Genomic DNA, 16,159 nt, shown 5'->3' with positions numbered 1-16,159 from the left:
TAAAATCCAGAAAACGTTTCTGACTCATCTCTGGAGACGGACGTGAAGCATCTCTCCACTGCAGCCACCAGGCAACTTTCCAGGGTCCCCAGGCCCTGGCCTTTCCAGGTGGATGCTTGCATCCCTGCAAGGAGCTTCAAGACCACACGGCCCGGCGGCCCTGACACCCACCCACCACCTTCCCCAACACTTCTCCTTTAAGGCTTCTCCTGACACTCAACCTCAGGAACATACAGTACGTACGTCAATAAACCAAAGTCACTTCTTGGGAATAAAAGACTGCCCCACCACGCACCTAGACGGAAGGGCTTTGTGCTTTCTTACTCCGCCCGTGGACACGCACCTCGCGTTGGTTCTGCTCCCGTGGGTTAAAACACGACCTCGTTGTTAAAGCTTTCCCTCCAGTATTCTGAGCAAGTCTTGTAAAGCACCAGCAAACGCCAATCCCCCAAGCCCTGCCCACGTCTGCGGGCTACAGCGGCTGCCACGCCGTGAAGCTTTCTAAACGCTTAAACGACACAGCTGCACGCGCACGCGCACAGACACACACTTTGGCACGTGAGCCTCGGGCTCTTCGGGAGCGCTCGGTGCTCCCACCCCTCCCCCACGCCAACTCTGCTGAGCTGCGGTTTGGGGAGAGCGGCCCCTTCTGCCCGACGAAGCACTGCTGCTCTGAGTAGCGAAAGGGGGACGCACAGTTGCTAAACTGGCCCCCAAAGCGGCTCTCACGTTTAGCGCTGTGACCGACGCAATGCTGCAAAACTTCTGTACCACGTGACCAGTTTCAAACTGCTGGCTGATTAAATATACATTTACAAATAGATATAGGTATCAAAACTACTAAGTCAACATTTGCTGTTTTCAATGTGAAAACGATAAAATGTAATTCTGAATAATTGTGCATTTGCCATAGGGTCCTTGTTAAAGGGACCATAAAAATAATTTTGTAATAAAAAAACTTTTTTTTTTTTTTTTTTTTTCTTTTAAGTTTAGTATCGCCCTCAAGTTCAAAAGTTTGGAGCAAACGTGCTGAGTGAGCAGGACGGGAATCTGTCCCTGCCAGGGATCTGGAAGCCTTAAATCCTGTGACCTGGACGGCAGGCCCAGGGAGGCTGCCGGCCGCTGACTGGCTCAGCGCGAGCATCCCAGGGCTGGCGGAGCCCCGACCCCGCTGAGCGGTCGGCCGCCTCCCCGCACACGGCTCCGGGGCGCACGGCCGCCGGGCTCGGCCTTCCCTTGAGCTGCCAGAGTAAGCAACCGGGGGGCGGGGGCCCGGGGGGGGTCCACTGAGCACGACGGCCGGCGGGGGCCGGGGCTGGAGGAGGCGTGGGGGAAGGGAGGTGCGTCTCAGTGATACAGAAGTCAGCTGTGCAGGAGGAAAAGTGCATTTACGGTAGCTTCAAAACAGCTTAAGACCAAACTGCCACAGAGAGGGAAGAGGAACCGAGGCCGCCCTCCACCTGCCCTTGCCGGCTGGCCGCACCCCTCAGATGCCGTGGGTTGACGTTCATGCTTTCTGATGCGAGTCTGCTCGTGAAGAAACAGGAACACACGTTCTCCTGGTTCCGGCAGGTACACAGTTTTCTCGGCAAAGTTCTTTTTCGCCAAGTTCAGTTTATTTGGTTGCTGTCCCAGACCGCTGTCACCGGAATTCGTAGATGGGCGCGCTGTGTTCCGGAACGTGAGTGAGATTGAGCGACTGATACCTGTGGGGAGGAGAGGGGGGTGGGGGGGGGAGTCATCAGAACATCCTGGAAGCCAGCACAGGGTGTGGAACCTGCCCCACCGGCGCCCGCAGGGCCCACGCCTAGATGAAACGCAAGCTCATCTCAGACTCCGTCAGGGGAACTGAGCTGGGCCTTGTTTCCATTTCTCTGGTTAATCCCCTGAACTACGCAGAAAACCTGCTGTTTGCAGGCCCTGTTCCAATCCTGAAGCAACGACAGCCTGTCTCAGGAAAGGGGAGGCCAAGTCCTCTGGGGGAAGGTGCAGACCAGGCCCTCCACCCCTCCCCACCGCCCTGCTTCCCTCCGAAGCCGTGCGATCTGCAGAGCACGAATCCGGATCCGGAGAGCTTGGGATCGATGACGTCAGAGCCACCCCCCCCCCCACCCGACCTTAGCGACTTCATCTTCCTTCTCCCTAGACGCGGCTATTAGAGCATCCGAGGGCTCTGCGGGGTGTGCGTCCCCGTGACGGGTGCTCCAAGGAGGGAAGCAGATGAAGGATAAACAGGGCGGGACACTCCCCACTCGGGGACGCTCAGTGTGTCGGCTCCCCCCGCCCCCCCCAGAAGAGTGAGGGGCAGCACAGAGCAGTTTATCTCTTACCCAAAACATCAACAAGAAGGGACGATGGGGGCTTCCCTGGTGGCGCAGTGGTTAAGAATCCGCCTGCCAGTGCAGGGGGACATGGGTTCGAGCCCTGGTCCGGGAAGATCCCACATACCGCGGAGCAACTAAGCCCGTGCACCACAGCTACTGAGCCTGAGCTCTAGAGCCTGCGAGCCACAACTACTGAGCCTGCGTGCCACACTACTGAAGCCCGTGCACCTACAGCCCGTGCTCCACAGCAGGAGAAGCCACCGCAATGAGAAGCCTGCGCACCACAGCCAAGAGTAGCCCCCGCTCGCCGCAACTAGAGAAAGCCCGTGCGCCGCAATGAAGACCCAACGTAGACAAAAAAAAAAAAAAAAAAAGGAAAAGAAAAGACGATGCATTAGTCATCAGAACCCTAACCCTAGGCCTTTGCACCCAGTGGGATGGCTGTAATCCTAAATGTTGGGAAGGACAAAGGGAAACAGGAGAAGTGGAACCTTTGGGCACCACTGGTGGGAACGTGAAAAGGTGCAGCCCACGTGGGAAACAGTTCCCTGAAAAATGAAACATAGAATACCCCGTGACCCAGCAACCCCACCCCAGCTACGTGCCCAGAGGAACTGAAAGCAGGGACTCAGACTCCTGCACACCCACGTCCACCGCAGCCGGAAGGTGGGAATGACCCACGTGTCCGTCCACCGATGAACGGATAAAGACAAGGTGGTCCATCCACACGACGGGAAATCACTCAGCAATATAAAGACGAAGAACTGACACACACCGCGACCGGGGGCCCTTCAAAGCCGATGCCCAGACACAGAGGGCACACGGTACGCGGGCCCGTTTGCATGACGCGTCCAGGACGGGCAAACCTGTACTGAGAGAGCAGGTTAGTGGTTGCCTGGGGCTGGAGCGGGCGGGGAGGCAGGGTGACAGCTCAGCGGGACAGGGTTCCCTCTCGTGCCGACGAAAACCTTCCGAAATTGAGTGCAGTGATGGCTGCACAACTCTGTCAACACGAAAGCCAACTGGGCCGTACGCCTTCAATGAGGGGACTGCACAGCAGGTGAACTGTATCTCCGTAAAGCGGGTATTTTTAAAAGGATAGGAGAAGCTTTGAAAACTCCATTTGAGAGCTGAACAGGTGTTGATACCCCAACAGCAGCTGCTCCTACAGAGGCCGGGGCTGCCTGGAGCCCTGGGCACTCGGCTGTCGCTGGGTAGCCCCATGCAGCGTCCCGCAGGAGCCTTCAAAGTGTGCAAAAGTCGCAAGGAAATAATTTCCACGTTCAGGGAGGAAATCAGGTATATCATGATACCGTCTGCCCTTCAGAGATAACGGGGCACTTACAAAAGCTCAAAGAGCCACAAGAAGGCCCGCAAAGGTTGCAAACGCCAGCCCTCGGGTGGCACGCGGCCGTCACCGTGGCAGAGGCCCACGGCAGGGCCGACCATGCCCGCGGGCACTGGTCACCGGTGGGCCGGCACCAGGCGGGGGCGTGAGCACAAAATTAAAAAGGCCGCTGACAGCCAAGTTCCCACTGTCCACTGCGGGGTCTGACACTTCAGTTACTGATTAAATTGGTGAGGAATAAATACAAGACCTGCAAGATTGAGATAAACATAGCTGAAAACATTTGCTGCTTGAAAGCGTTTAGCTATGAGTTCCTGTACCCAGAACTTCATTTTTTTGCCTTGTTTACTCTGCCCTATGGACGGAAGTGAGCCCCTCAAGAAATGAGGCCTCGGCGGCCGGTCCTTACCATTCCGAGCTCCTGTGGTAGTAGTAGCCCTCTATGGAGGCCGCCGACTTCTGGAAGCAGATGTAGTAAAAGCCGGCAAAGGAAGCACCACTGATGTCCTTGATCGTGTGGTCCGGGACCAGGAACTGCTCCTGCACGTGGATGGGGATGGAGGGTCAGCGCCGGAGGCTCCGGCCCCCCAGGCCTCCCTGCCCCCCTGCAGGTGGCTTGCTAGGCGACTGTGAACCCCCGAGCCACTCGCATGTTCAGCATGCGAACACGGCCACCACGTGTCGAGGTCACCGGGGTCAGAGCCGAGAGCGGGCGCCGTGGTGCCCACGCCTCGAGAGCACGTCAAAGCCTTCGCACCCCTGAGCCGCTGACTCATGCTTCTGCTGCACCCCAGGAACCGTCGCTAGGCTCCCGGTCACCTCGAGAGCCGAGGGTCACTTCTAGGGCCCAGGCCTCACCCCGAGGGCAGGTGGAGCTCGCTCGCCCTGGGGACCCCCCCCCATCAGCAGTGGTCAGAACGGTGCCGCCCTCCTCAGACCCCAGGCAGAGCCGGCCCCCTGGGGGGCGAGGTCAGGGGCCATGGGAGGCCTAGATGGCCCACGGGGGAGTCACCCTGCGGGAGAAACTCTTGGAAACCAAGCAAGGCTCCTTCCCTTTCCCCAGTCTCTGAAAGTGAAGTTTTCCAAATTAATTCTCAAGTAGAGCCTCACCCGACACTTCCTTTAGCGGGATATTTAGTTGGCCGGCTGCGGGGCGGGGCTCAGGCTGTCCCCTGGCACCTGCCTGTCTGCTGCCAGTGCCAAGCCCCCGCCCAATTCTCACCACAGAAACACAGACCGGGCACGGGGGTGCTACAGGATTCGTCTGTAGGAAAGCTGGCGAGATTTCACCATAAAGCGGCCTTTCCCTACAGGTTGGGGGTGAGGGGTCGGTGGTGGGTGTAGGTTCTCGAAGTGATCTCACACACTCGCCTCCTGAATTCAGTACCCCGTGGCTCTAACCCAGGAAATACCACAGGGGGCACCAGAGCCAACCCAGCGACCCCGGCCCGATGGGGTTCTCAAGGGCTGCGGGAAAACCCAAACTCTGTCCCCGGCCCCGGGTTTCCGGAGCTGGAGGGGCCGAGGGCGCCGTGACAGCCCACAGCCCGGGGGTGGGGGGGGCACTTAGGGGCTAAGACGATGGGGGTCTCCCGAGTACACAGGACACTTGGGATGACCCAGCCTGCAGGGTCGCTGGAGAGAACAAGGGGAGAGGACACAAGACCGCGTAGGGAGCCGCGCCTGCTCCACACGGAGAGTGAGCGCGGCCCCGCGCAGCCCGGGGCAGCACCGCAGGCCCCACAGGCCCCGCCGGGCGGCCTTACCTCCCACCGCAGGCCCCGCAGGCCCCGCCGGGCCGCCTTACCTCCCACCGCAGGCCCCGCAGGCCCCGCCGGGCCGCCTTACCTCCCACCGCAGGCCCCGCAGGCCCCGCCGGGCCGCCTTACCTCCCACCGCAGGCCCCGCAGGCCCCGCCGGGCCGCCTTACCTCCCACCGCAGGCCCCGCAGGCCCCGCCGGGCCGCCTTACCTCCCACCGCAGGCCCCGCAGGCCCCGCCGGGCCGCCTTACCTCCCACCGCAGGCCCCGCAGGCCCCGCCGGGCCGCCTTACCTCCCACCGCAGGCCCCGCAGGCCCCGCCGGGCCGCCTTACCTCCCACCGCAGGCCCCGCAGGCCCCGCCGGGCCGCCTTACCTCCCACCGCAGGCCCCGCAGGCCCCGCCGGGCCGCCTTACCTCCCACCGCAGGCCCCGCAGGCCCCGCCGGGCCGCCTTACCTCCCACCGCAGGCCCCGCAGGCCCCGCCGGGCCGCCTTACCTCCCACCGCAGGCCCCGCAGGCCCCGCCGGGCCGCCTTACCTCCCACCGCAGGCCCCGCAGGCCCCGCCGGGCCGCCTTACCTCCCACCGCAGGCCCCGCAGGCCCCGCCGGGCCGCCTTACCTCCCACCGCAGGCCCCGCAGGCCCCGCCGGGCCGCCTTACCTCCCACCGCAGGCCCCGCAGGCCCCGCCGGGCCGCCTTACCTCCCACCGCAGGCCCCGCAGGCCCCGCCGGGCCGCCTTACCTCCCACCGCAGGCCCCGCAGGCCCCGCCGGGCCGCCTTACCTCCCACCGCAGGCCCCGCAGGCCCCGCCGGGCCGCCTTACCTCCCACCGCAGGCCCCGCAGGCCCCGCCGGGCCGCCTTACCTCCCACCGCAGGCCCCGCAGGCCCCGCCGGGCCGCCTTACCTCCCACCGCAGGCCCCGCAGGCCCCGCCGGGCCGCCTTACCTCCCACCGCAGGCCCCGCAGGCCCCCCGGCCCGCCTTCCCTCTCACCCCCCGCAGGCCCCGCCGGGCCGGCCCCGCAGCCCCCGCAGGCCCCGCAGGCCCCGCCGGGCCGCCTTACCTCCCACCGCAGGCCCCGCAGGCCCCACAGGGCCGCCTTACCTTCCACCTCATGAAGACATAGTCCCCACCCTTCAGCTCTTCGTAATCAAAGTCGTCTGAGTTAAACGATTTTGCATACTGATAAAAAGCCAGAAACTTGCCCTGAAAGCCAAAAGCAGAGAATGAGAATGAAGGACAGCGGGGGTGGCGGGTGTGCTGGGCCAGTGCAGGGGTCCCTCCAGGGCGAGGCGGCAGCTGGTGGGCAGGGAGCGTCTGGTCACCCCACACACTGGTGCCTGGACCCTGGGGCAGACGCCCGGACCCTACGCCTGCCTAGTTAACGGGCCCAGGAAAGGCCGCCGAACGGGGATGGGTGCAACACCGGGCCTTCTCTCACACCTTACCCCAGACAGACGCAGCTGGACGATCAGAGATGGGGTCTCCGTACATCAACCAACGGGGGCAAAGACTCAGGCTGAACCAGCCTGTAGTGCCGGGGTTGGGGGGGGTTACTAAAGTGGGGTCCCCTGACAACGCAGTGGCCTGGTGGCTTGGGGCCAGCTAGTTGAGACCAGAAACAAGTAACTCTTGGTTACGGCAACAAAGCTGTACCTTATGATCATGTTTTTGTTAAAAAAAAAAAAAAAAATACGTATACCCAAAAGAGATTTAGGAAAAAGTTAAACCCTGCTTTAGCTTTAGGTGTTTGCCATTATAGATGTTTTGTTTTTGTTTTTTCCAAATATTTAAAAATAAGTATGTATTAATTGTATAAAAAAACCTCCTGAATAAAAAGTTAAGACAGAGAGGTATTAAGTCATAGAAACTGTCACACAGATATTTGTATTCTAAGTAGATTATGTGTGAGGAATCTTTACTTGATCGCGATAATGATAATCACCATTATCTTTTTTTTTTTTTTTTTTTTTTGTGTGTGTGTTTGTGGTACACGGGCCTCTCACTGCCGTGGCCTCTCCCGTTGCAGAGCACAGGCTCCGGACGCACAGACTCAGCGGCCACGGCTCACGGGCCCAGCCGCTCCGCAGCATGTGGGATCCTCCCGGACCGGGGCACGAACCCGCATTCCCTGCAACGGCAGGCGGACTCTCAACCACTGCGCCACCAGGGAAGCCCTTTTTTTTTTTTGTTTTTGTTTTTTTTTTTTTTTGACCATTATCTTTTATCACTTTATCGTAACACCCACTTCAAATCTCATTCAGGAAAACTCGAGGGTGAACTACAGTGTCCTGACCCCAGTGTGCAGTAGACATCGTGGCTCCCCGACAGACAGAGGGGCACTCAGAGCCCCTGGGGCCCACGTGGGAGTCTGGGAATCCCACGTGGGGAGAGGGCATCGGGAAACCCTGAGTCCCGCGAAGGCAGCCAGCGCTCCTGGAGGGAAACCGTCCACAGGCCCGACCTCGCACGCCCAGCAGACCGGGGCCCAGGCTGGCCTTCCCGGTCCCTCTTTCACTCAAAATAGTTCAACCCAGCCTAGGAAGGCCGGAGTCCGGGTGTCTCCAGCTCTAACGAAAGGCAACAGGAAGTTCGAGCTGCTCTCCAGGTTCTTTACCTGCAGCCAACCAGCCTCAAGCTGAGTGTTCATTGGGCCTCAAAGACCTTGCTTTTTGCAGGACCAATTTGAAATGGAAAACAAAGTTGCAAGGAAGACAGGCCGTGTGCTCGCTGGGCTGTGCAGCAGAGGTGGGTGCCGGGCGGGGAGAGCCAGCCGGGGCGGGGCCTGACGGCTCCCAGGGCCGCTCCCCGACAGCGGCACCTTCCAGGCTCCCCCACTTCCAGACGCTCGGCGCCCGCTCGTACTCTATTAGAAACACAGGTGGCCGTCTACCTCAGTGTCTGCTTGCTACAAGAGCCAAAACAGGTATTTAAAATTTTAAAGCTCAAGTTTAAATTCCATCGAAACTCAGCATTTGACAGATGTTTCCTTCCTAACTCAAGTATGAGAAAGCAGCTCACCTACAAGGACGCTGACTCCGGGTGTCTGCAGAAGGGCCCCCAGGAGACCGTGGGCCTGGAAGCAGGAGGGCACGTACACAGCCAGGAGTGGTGGCAGGGACAGTGAGCTGCTCTGGAATCTTCACTACTGACCCCTCATCCCGGGTGGTTTGGGGGTGAGCGCACTGGACTTCCTCGGTGTGAAACCAAAGTTCACCCTCGCCACAGCCAGCGAAGCCAAAAGGCTCTAACGACCGGCTGAGAAATGGGTTTTTAACGACGCAAGACTCGCGTGGCCCTGGCGAAGAGGCTGGAGGAGGAGCTCACGGCGGCGAGCACACGCCCACGCTTGACAGGTGCGGGCACTCCCAGGGGCGGAGCGGCCCTGAGGTCCTGCCCGGGAGGGGGACGCGCCTCCGCCCCAGGCCCCCCCTAAAGGCAGAGGCCGCCAGGGACGGTTTGCAGGCTTCCCCAGAGCAGAGGGGGTGAGAAAGGCACAGTGGCTGGAGAGGGACGGTGCCACAAGCCCCCGGGGGCGCAGAGCAGAGGGACACTCACCCAGTGCTTCCGGTCAACATCCTCATCCGCGTCCCACTTTCGGGTTAAGAAAGGGTGCTTTTTGCTGATTATTTCTCCTTCAAAGAAGGTCGTGAGGGTTGGATACTCCTACGGTAAGAACCCAAACGTCAAACACGATGTCAAACAGGAGTTGGAACCTTTCACAAAGGAAAAACCAACCTTGCTGTAATTTCTCCCCAAAACTTTGCAGAAATGACCACACTGCTGAGCAACCCCCCAGAGCAGCGACACCCAGGGCCGTGGAGGGGGCCTGAGTGAAGGGCCTGGGGGGAGGGGGTCTGCTGGATTCCGGGGCCTTTGCCAGAAGCAGAGAACCCTTCTTTGGCGCACTTGTTATGTGTTGATGGCTCAGAAAAGATATTTGGACAGGTTATTTCTGAACACAAAGCAGATGGTAACTTGATAGGTTTTACTTTCCAAGGCGAATACCCAGAGAGGCTCCAAAATCAAGTTCCATCTCCCTCGTGCCACGGCCCGGCCACTGCTTCTCAAACTGGCTCAGCCTGTCCCTTTTACGCCAGCTCTTCAGGTTTGGGGGGCAGGGAGAGGTTGGTAGAATACCTTCACGTATTAGGCATTCGTATAATTCTATCGCATGAGCTAAGACAGCTTATACGATGGGAAACATTGGTAAATCACGCCTGCCCTGGGAAGTCACAACCGCTGGAAAAACAAATAAGGCGTCATCCTGATTGGGTGCTTGGAATACTCCAGATCAACCTTGCTACTTGTTCCTGATAGTAAGGATGCACCAAAGATTTTGAAAACATTAATGGAAGAACAAGTCAACGTTGTAAAAAGCGTACCGTTTCTCTGCATTTCTAGAAACCAGCCAACCCACCTGCCAGGCGGCCCCTCGGCACCACCCACCCGCCCGGGCGCCTCCCGAGGGTGCGGTGATGACCCGCCGCCTGGCAGAGCAAGGGTCTCCGCCCTAAAATCCTGGGACCAGAGAGGTCCCACCGTCTTCTTCTCACCCCACGTAAGCCCCTCTCAATCGGCATCAAACTTAACTACCTGTTTAAAATAAATCTGTTCCCATGGCTTTGCCACTTCTCCGGGCTCGCCTGCCACATGGACCAGAGCTTCCAGAAAGGCCGTGGCTGCTTTACTGCACACACCCAGGCAGCCTGTCCTCGTAGCACTGAGCTCGAAACACTACAGATTTGCCACCACCCCCTTGAAACCACAGCCCTCACCCCAACACTGGTGCTGGGTTCCTCAAACAGATATTTATAGATACAGAGTGAAGAGATTAAAGAGGAGGTAAGTTCTTAAGTGGAAACCTGATTTTTAAAGGTATAAACCAAACCATACTCATCCGTTTCAGGAAGGGCTGCTAAGGGGAAAAAGTTCTGTGTAAGCTGACAGCGGACTTGAGATGTTAAATAAAAAGCTACAGACAGTATATTGACTTCCTGAGTTTTATCAAGACTTCTAAAATAGAAGGATAAACGATCAAGTCCTCCTATTATAACACAGAGAACATATTTATGTTCAAGTCACCAGTTTTCCTAACAAGTGATTCTACGCCGACTTCTCTCTAAAACGTTTCAGGCACTCTACCAGGGTGACCACAAGGTACCCACAAACTTCCAAAATTAAATAAAATAAACACCTAATGAATGACAGTCACGTGCAAGAAGGAACCAAAAAGACAAAGCCTCTCACAGGGCAGGCGAGGACATTCAAGCCCTGACTACAGCTGGGGGCGGGGGGCGGGGGGTGGTCACAAAGGGGGGGCGTGGCCAGCACCCGCCGCGGGTGGGCTCCCTGCGCCGGGTCCCACTCCCCTCACTGACTCCAGGCTCACCTGCCTGGAGGCGGCTCCAGCTTTCCGTGAAGACCTGCCTTCTGGGGCGGGGTGGGGGTGCGGTGGGCGGTCAACGTTTGACTGGCCAGTAAGTCAGCAAGAACTTCTGAAACCAGCAGTAAACGAGCACCTGTGGCTCTGGATAGTGTGACCAGCTCCCTGGTTCAGCCTCGGGAGCGTCCGAAACTGTCTGGAGAGTGCGTGGCAGGCCTGACCATGACACCCCCAGGCCGGGCTCCCAGGCCGGGCGCCAGCCGCCTCCGCCGGGCCTCCCCAGGGACGCCCCTCTCCCTGCGGGTGGCTGGCTCGGGACTGCAAAGAAAAATGTTATTTGACACCCATTCTCACAATTCTGGGATTTAACTTCCACAAGGCACACGAACTTCAAAAACTGTACTCATTTGTGAATGTAAGGCAGATAAGAGGCAATCTATCTCCAACGTAACAGTGAATTTTCCCCATTTCCGTACAGACGAGGAAGACCATGCCTATGACCCAAACCGTTCAGTTACGTTACAGTAAATCACAGACTTGCTTTTTCAACAACTATAAATGGAGAAGCAAACAAAAATGGTTAACTGTGTTTTATAACAGGTGTAAAACCATTCAAAGAATCGTCACCCTTTTCTGCATTTTACCAATTATCCACAGTGACCATGCACTAAATTTGTAACTTAAACTGTTAGACAGTTGTACAATGCTGTGACTATACTGAAAGCCCACAGACTGTACACTTTTTTTTTTTTGGCCGCATGTTGCGGGATCTTAGCTCCCCGACCAGGGATGGAACCCGTGCCCCCTGCAGTGGAAGCGCGGAGCCCTAACCACTGGACCGCCAGGGAGGTCCTCGATTGCACATTGTAAATGGGTGAATGTATGCTATGTGAATTATATCCCAGTAAAGGGACTAAAAAAAGTTATTAAAAAAGATGAATTCACAGACTCCTGACGCTCGGGCAGGATGAAGGGCTTCAGGAAACACAGCCCTCCTCTAGTAAAAGGCGGCTTCAGGCGGGAAGGGCCGGGCCCAGGGAAGGGCCAAGCCAGCACCCCGTCCCCTCCGGGGATCCTGGCTGTAGGTGGCTTGCGGGTGCTTCCCTTCATTAGTGCCACCTGCTCCCGGCGGGACGTCCACAGCATTTCCGTACACGGTTTGTGGATTTTTAATCCTACTTAACCATTTCCACAAAGCTTCCTGTGACCATTTGGAATCGGTGTGCACATCCCACGTTACAGATTTTGCTGGTTTCCTTATGAAGTTAAATGTCTACGTTCTGCACTCAACAAATGTTTGGCCACCTAAGAGCTGAGCATATTCTGTTTCCTGTGTGTCTTCTACTGGCACAAACCCACGGGTGAGAACCCTTCCTTCTGCTGTCATTTTCTACCCCTACTTGATTGGATGTGTTTTCTAGAGGAGGGAGGAGATAACTTTTTGTCTCAACAACAATCATGCAGGAGATTCTCAGACTCCCGGTGGGGAAGTAGGAGAACAGGAGGAACGGGGGCGACGGAAACAAGTGTTTCCAGACCGAGGAGCAGCGGCCTCGTCGGGTCCCTCGGAGCCTCCCGTTCACTGACCCTGCGTGTTCCCGGGAGACAGAGCCGGCACCTGGAGCTCTCACCTCGCAGAGGAGGAAGCTGGAAGGGACAGAGGTGACGGTCGTGGGGCCAGAAGAGGCGGCGCGAGGATGCCCGCCAGCCGCTCCGCGCGGCGCCGCCAAACACCGTGGCCCCCGGCCCTCGGCCAGGCGGCGCCAGGCCCTCCTGCTGCCCCCTCGCCAGCGGGAAAAGGACGCACGCTCTCTCTGGCCTCCCATATTCCCAGGAGTTCTGAGGTTTAAGGCGGCTCAAAGACAGGAAAACACCTACGTTTTCGAACTGTGAAGACCTCAGTCCTCGGAGGAATACTGCTCGCCCAGAGGCTGAAACTGACCACGACGGCGGCAGCTATGTTCTTACTATGTTTGTTCTCCTCAAAAAGGATTAAAGTAAAATCAGTAGCGCTGGGCACATGGTGACCTGTTTATAAACGTCAACGGTCTGTGAGTCTGTGTGCTTTCCAACAGGACACGTCCAGACTGCCTGCTCTACGCTCCCCCTGAAAGAACCACACTTAGAAACGGGGCTCCTGAATCAGGCCTGAGGAGTCGAGGTTGCTGGCCCTTCAGGACTGAGGCCCCCTCCGGCTCCTGCCCGTGGGAGGGGCGCTTACCTCAGTAAGGCCTTTGATCTTCAGATACCCACAGAGGTACGAGTTCCCCGTGTCCACGTGCTGAAAAGACACACACAGCATCGTTACCAATGGAGGGTCCAGCAGGAGACGGCAGGAGCACGTCTGGCAGGCGGAGGCCCCTTCGAGGCCAGGGCGGCAGGCGGGTGGGGGGCGAGGGAGCCTGGAGGCCGGCTCGCCCGGTGCAGCCCCGGGCTCACAGGTCCCGTGGCACGCTGAGTGTTCAACATTGAGTGAGGCCTCATTTAAGAAACTAGGAACATTTTGTGGCATTTATCAGATCTGGGGACCCAACTACTTCCAATACACCATGAGTCAACCAAACACCAAGGCAGTGCTTAAAAGCTGCAGTGAACTCAGCCAGCCAGACGAGGTCAGCACCAAAGCAAGCGGGCTTCAACGAAGCTGGGGAGGTCCCACCGTCCGGTGTTGGGGACGACGGTTTCCACCTGACAACCACCACAGCCCTGCAAACGTCCTCACCTGCGGACCTGGGCATCGCACAGCATCGAGCAGCTGATCCGAACTCACAGGGGTCAGTAAAGAAGTTGTGTTAAAGGACACACAGCTCTAACCCAAGGCCTTAAGTTTCAAGGATGCAATTCTCACTGAATTTCAATATAGTTTGGGGTTTCACAGCTGCCAGAAAGGGTATCAGGTGGCAAGGATACTTGCTAATAAGATTAAAAACTGCACTGTAAATTGGCTAACATTTTGCATGGATTATCACCTGCTCAAGAATCACCATTTCATTCTGGCCTCCATCCAAGCACGTGTCTCTCCCTTTCTGCCCAAATTGATCTTGATGAACTCAAACCCACCATAGCGCAGAGAGCTTCAACCGAACAACGGGCCGGCATCTCAACGGGAAAGATAACAAGGCAAATGCTCAGCAAGAAGGTCTTGCAGCACAGCTGTGTCCAACAGCTGCTCTTTTTAATATTCCTTCCACAGTGACCTGGCCTTCACTTCACTCTTAGTTTCTTGGATGGCAGAGGAGAAAGACAGCAATCACAGTAACAAAACAATAACAACAAAAAGAGCGGTCAGAATCTTACAAACGTTTGAGGAACTCTATAAACTGGAATTTCCAAAAAAAAAGGCACTCCAGAAGCACCTGAAAAGAGGCTCAACATTGTTAGTCATCCCGGAAGTTCAAATCAAAACCACACTCAGATACCACCTCACACCCACTAGGATGGCTGCAACCAAAGAGACGGACAATAACAAGCGTTGACGAGGATATGGAGAAATTGGAGCCTCAGACGCTGCTGGTGGGAATGCAAAATGATGCAGCCACTTTGGAGATCAGTCTGGCAGTTCCTCAAATGTTAAACAAGTAATTACCATACGACCCAGAATTCCACCGGTAGGGAGACATCAGGAGAAAGGAAGACGTATGTCCACGTCAGAACTTGTACGTGAATGCTCACAACAGTGTGTTCGTAACAGCCCCAGAGTGGAAAAAGTCCAAATACCCGTGGACGGATCAATGGATAAACAAAATGCTGTAGATCCACACAGGGGACTATTAGGCAACAATAAAAAGTCAGGAAGCACTGACACGTGCTATGATGTGGGAACCTTGAAACACTGTGCTCAATGGAAGAAGCTAGACACGAAAGGTCACATTATTGTATGACTCCATTTACATGAAAAGTCCAGAATAAGCAAATCTTAGGCGAAAATAAAATAGGGGTTGCCTAGGGTTGGAGGGGTGTGACAGCTAAGCTAAGGGTTCTTTTGGGGATGATGAAAACGTTCTAAAAGTAGATTGCAGTGACGGTTACACAACTTTGTGACTACACTAAAAAACTACTGAATTGTACACCTTAAACGTGCGAATTGTGTTAATAGGTGCATCGTATCTCAGTAAAGCTGTTACGAAAAACAGAAAGAAAACAGGAAATAAACGAAGTTACAAAAAGCGTAAGTGTTCTAAGAAGGCTGAGCCCAAGAACCCAGTCCTGGCTGAAAAACCAGATGATGGAGCTATTCACACGCCACTGACTGTCTCCACGACGGACAAGCCGCTCACCAGTCCGGATACAGGGCAGCATTCCTGGGTGAGACCGCTGCCCCCACCATCAGACCGCCCACTCCAAGGGGCCTCCAGCCACCGGCCAGGTCTCCACTCGGGCCGCCCTGGGACCTACCAGTCGTGCACCAACTCAATCCCCGCTCCCAGCGGTTCACAAGGAAGTTGGCACCTGACAGGAATTCAGAAACAACACGCTAAGGAAAGGGACGGGAGCTGCTGCAGTAACCAAGGCAAACTTCTCTTTTGACACTTGGCTACCCTGCCACTTGTCCCTGACCCCATCCTAAACCATCAAACTCAACAAGGGGCACAAATTCAAGATCATTGCAAACATGATCCTCACCAGGGATCTCACTTCTAGAATTTTATGATCAGCTGCAAAAAGTAAAAAAGCCTGTAACTTCCTACTAAACTCTCACATTTGAAGCAAAAGAGAAGGGGGATTACCACATTAAGCATCTCATTATGAAGACTGAAATAACTCAGCCATGGTACTTTTTTTTTTTTTTTTGGCCGCACCTTGCATCTTGCCGGATCTCAGTTCCCTGACCAGGGACTGAACCTGGGCCACAACAGTGAAAGCACCGAATCCTAACCACTGGACCGCCAGGGAACTCCTATTTTTTTCAATTACAATAAATATCGTGACTCGTGATAGATATTTAAGTTTATAAACCAAAGATACAACACGGAAATGGAGTTCTCCCAATCAAAAGAAATTATCTATTCCCACAAAGCAGTAAGAAAAAAGAGGCTGATGAATGCTCTGCAGTTAGTGGAAAGAAAACGCATCCACAACTGTTTTCTGGGTGGGAGAACTACTTGCTCAGAAAAGAGGCTGTTTAAGATTTATAATTATTAAAGGGCAAAGGGCAAGCATAAGGAAAAGACACTTCCTACGTTCTGTCCTCACACAAGACCTCAAAGCTTCTGGAAAGCCTTTCAAGAGGACAGATGTTTGGGGGGGCTTTTGGGAACAACCTAGGAGGTGAGGTATCAGACTAAGGACAAAGGGGCAAAGGGAGGAGGAGGTGGGTCCTGATGCAGGTCTGGGCAGC

General features: G+C 56.1%; 1 protein-coding gene across 2 annotated transcripts in view; it reads right to left on the bottom strand.

Moving 5' to 3' along the window:
• Positions 1-856: 856 nt before the first annotated feature.
• Positions 857-16,159, bottom strand: part of GID4 (GID complex subunit 4 homolog) — a 16,955-nt gene continuing 1,652 nt past the window's right edge. The window contains exons 2-6 of one of the 2 annotated variants that reach the window (XM_028499966.2): positions 13,043-13,102; positions 8,994-9,101; positions 6,540-6,641; positions 4,082-4,212; positions 857-1,706 (exon numbers count right to left, since the gene is read on the bottom strand). In XM_028499966.2, coding sequence (XP_028355767.1) covers positions 1,643-1,706; positions 4,082-4,212; positions 6,540-6,641; positions 8,994-9,101; positions 13,043-13,102 — 465 coding nt within the window. In that variant the 3' untranslated portion in view covers positions 857-1,642. Of the gene's footprint in view, positions 1,707-4,077; positions 4,213-6,539; positions 6,642-8,993; positions 9,102-13,042; positions 13,103-16,159 lie in introns of those variants that run through there. The other variant, XM_024127797.3, reaches the window with a different exon arrangement.

The sequence above is a fragment of the Physeter macrocephalus genome, chromosome 14 (assembly GCF_002837175.3).
Source record: "Physeter macrocephalus isolate SW-GA chromosome 14, ASM283717v5, whole genome shotgun sequence".
Classification (NCBI taxonomy): Eukaryota; Metazoa; Chordata; class Mammalia; order Artiodactyla; family Physeteridae; genus Physeter; species Physeter macrocephalus.
Note: the sequence above shows the minus strand (reverse complement) of the source record. Positions and strands in the feature narration are given on the sequence as shown.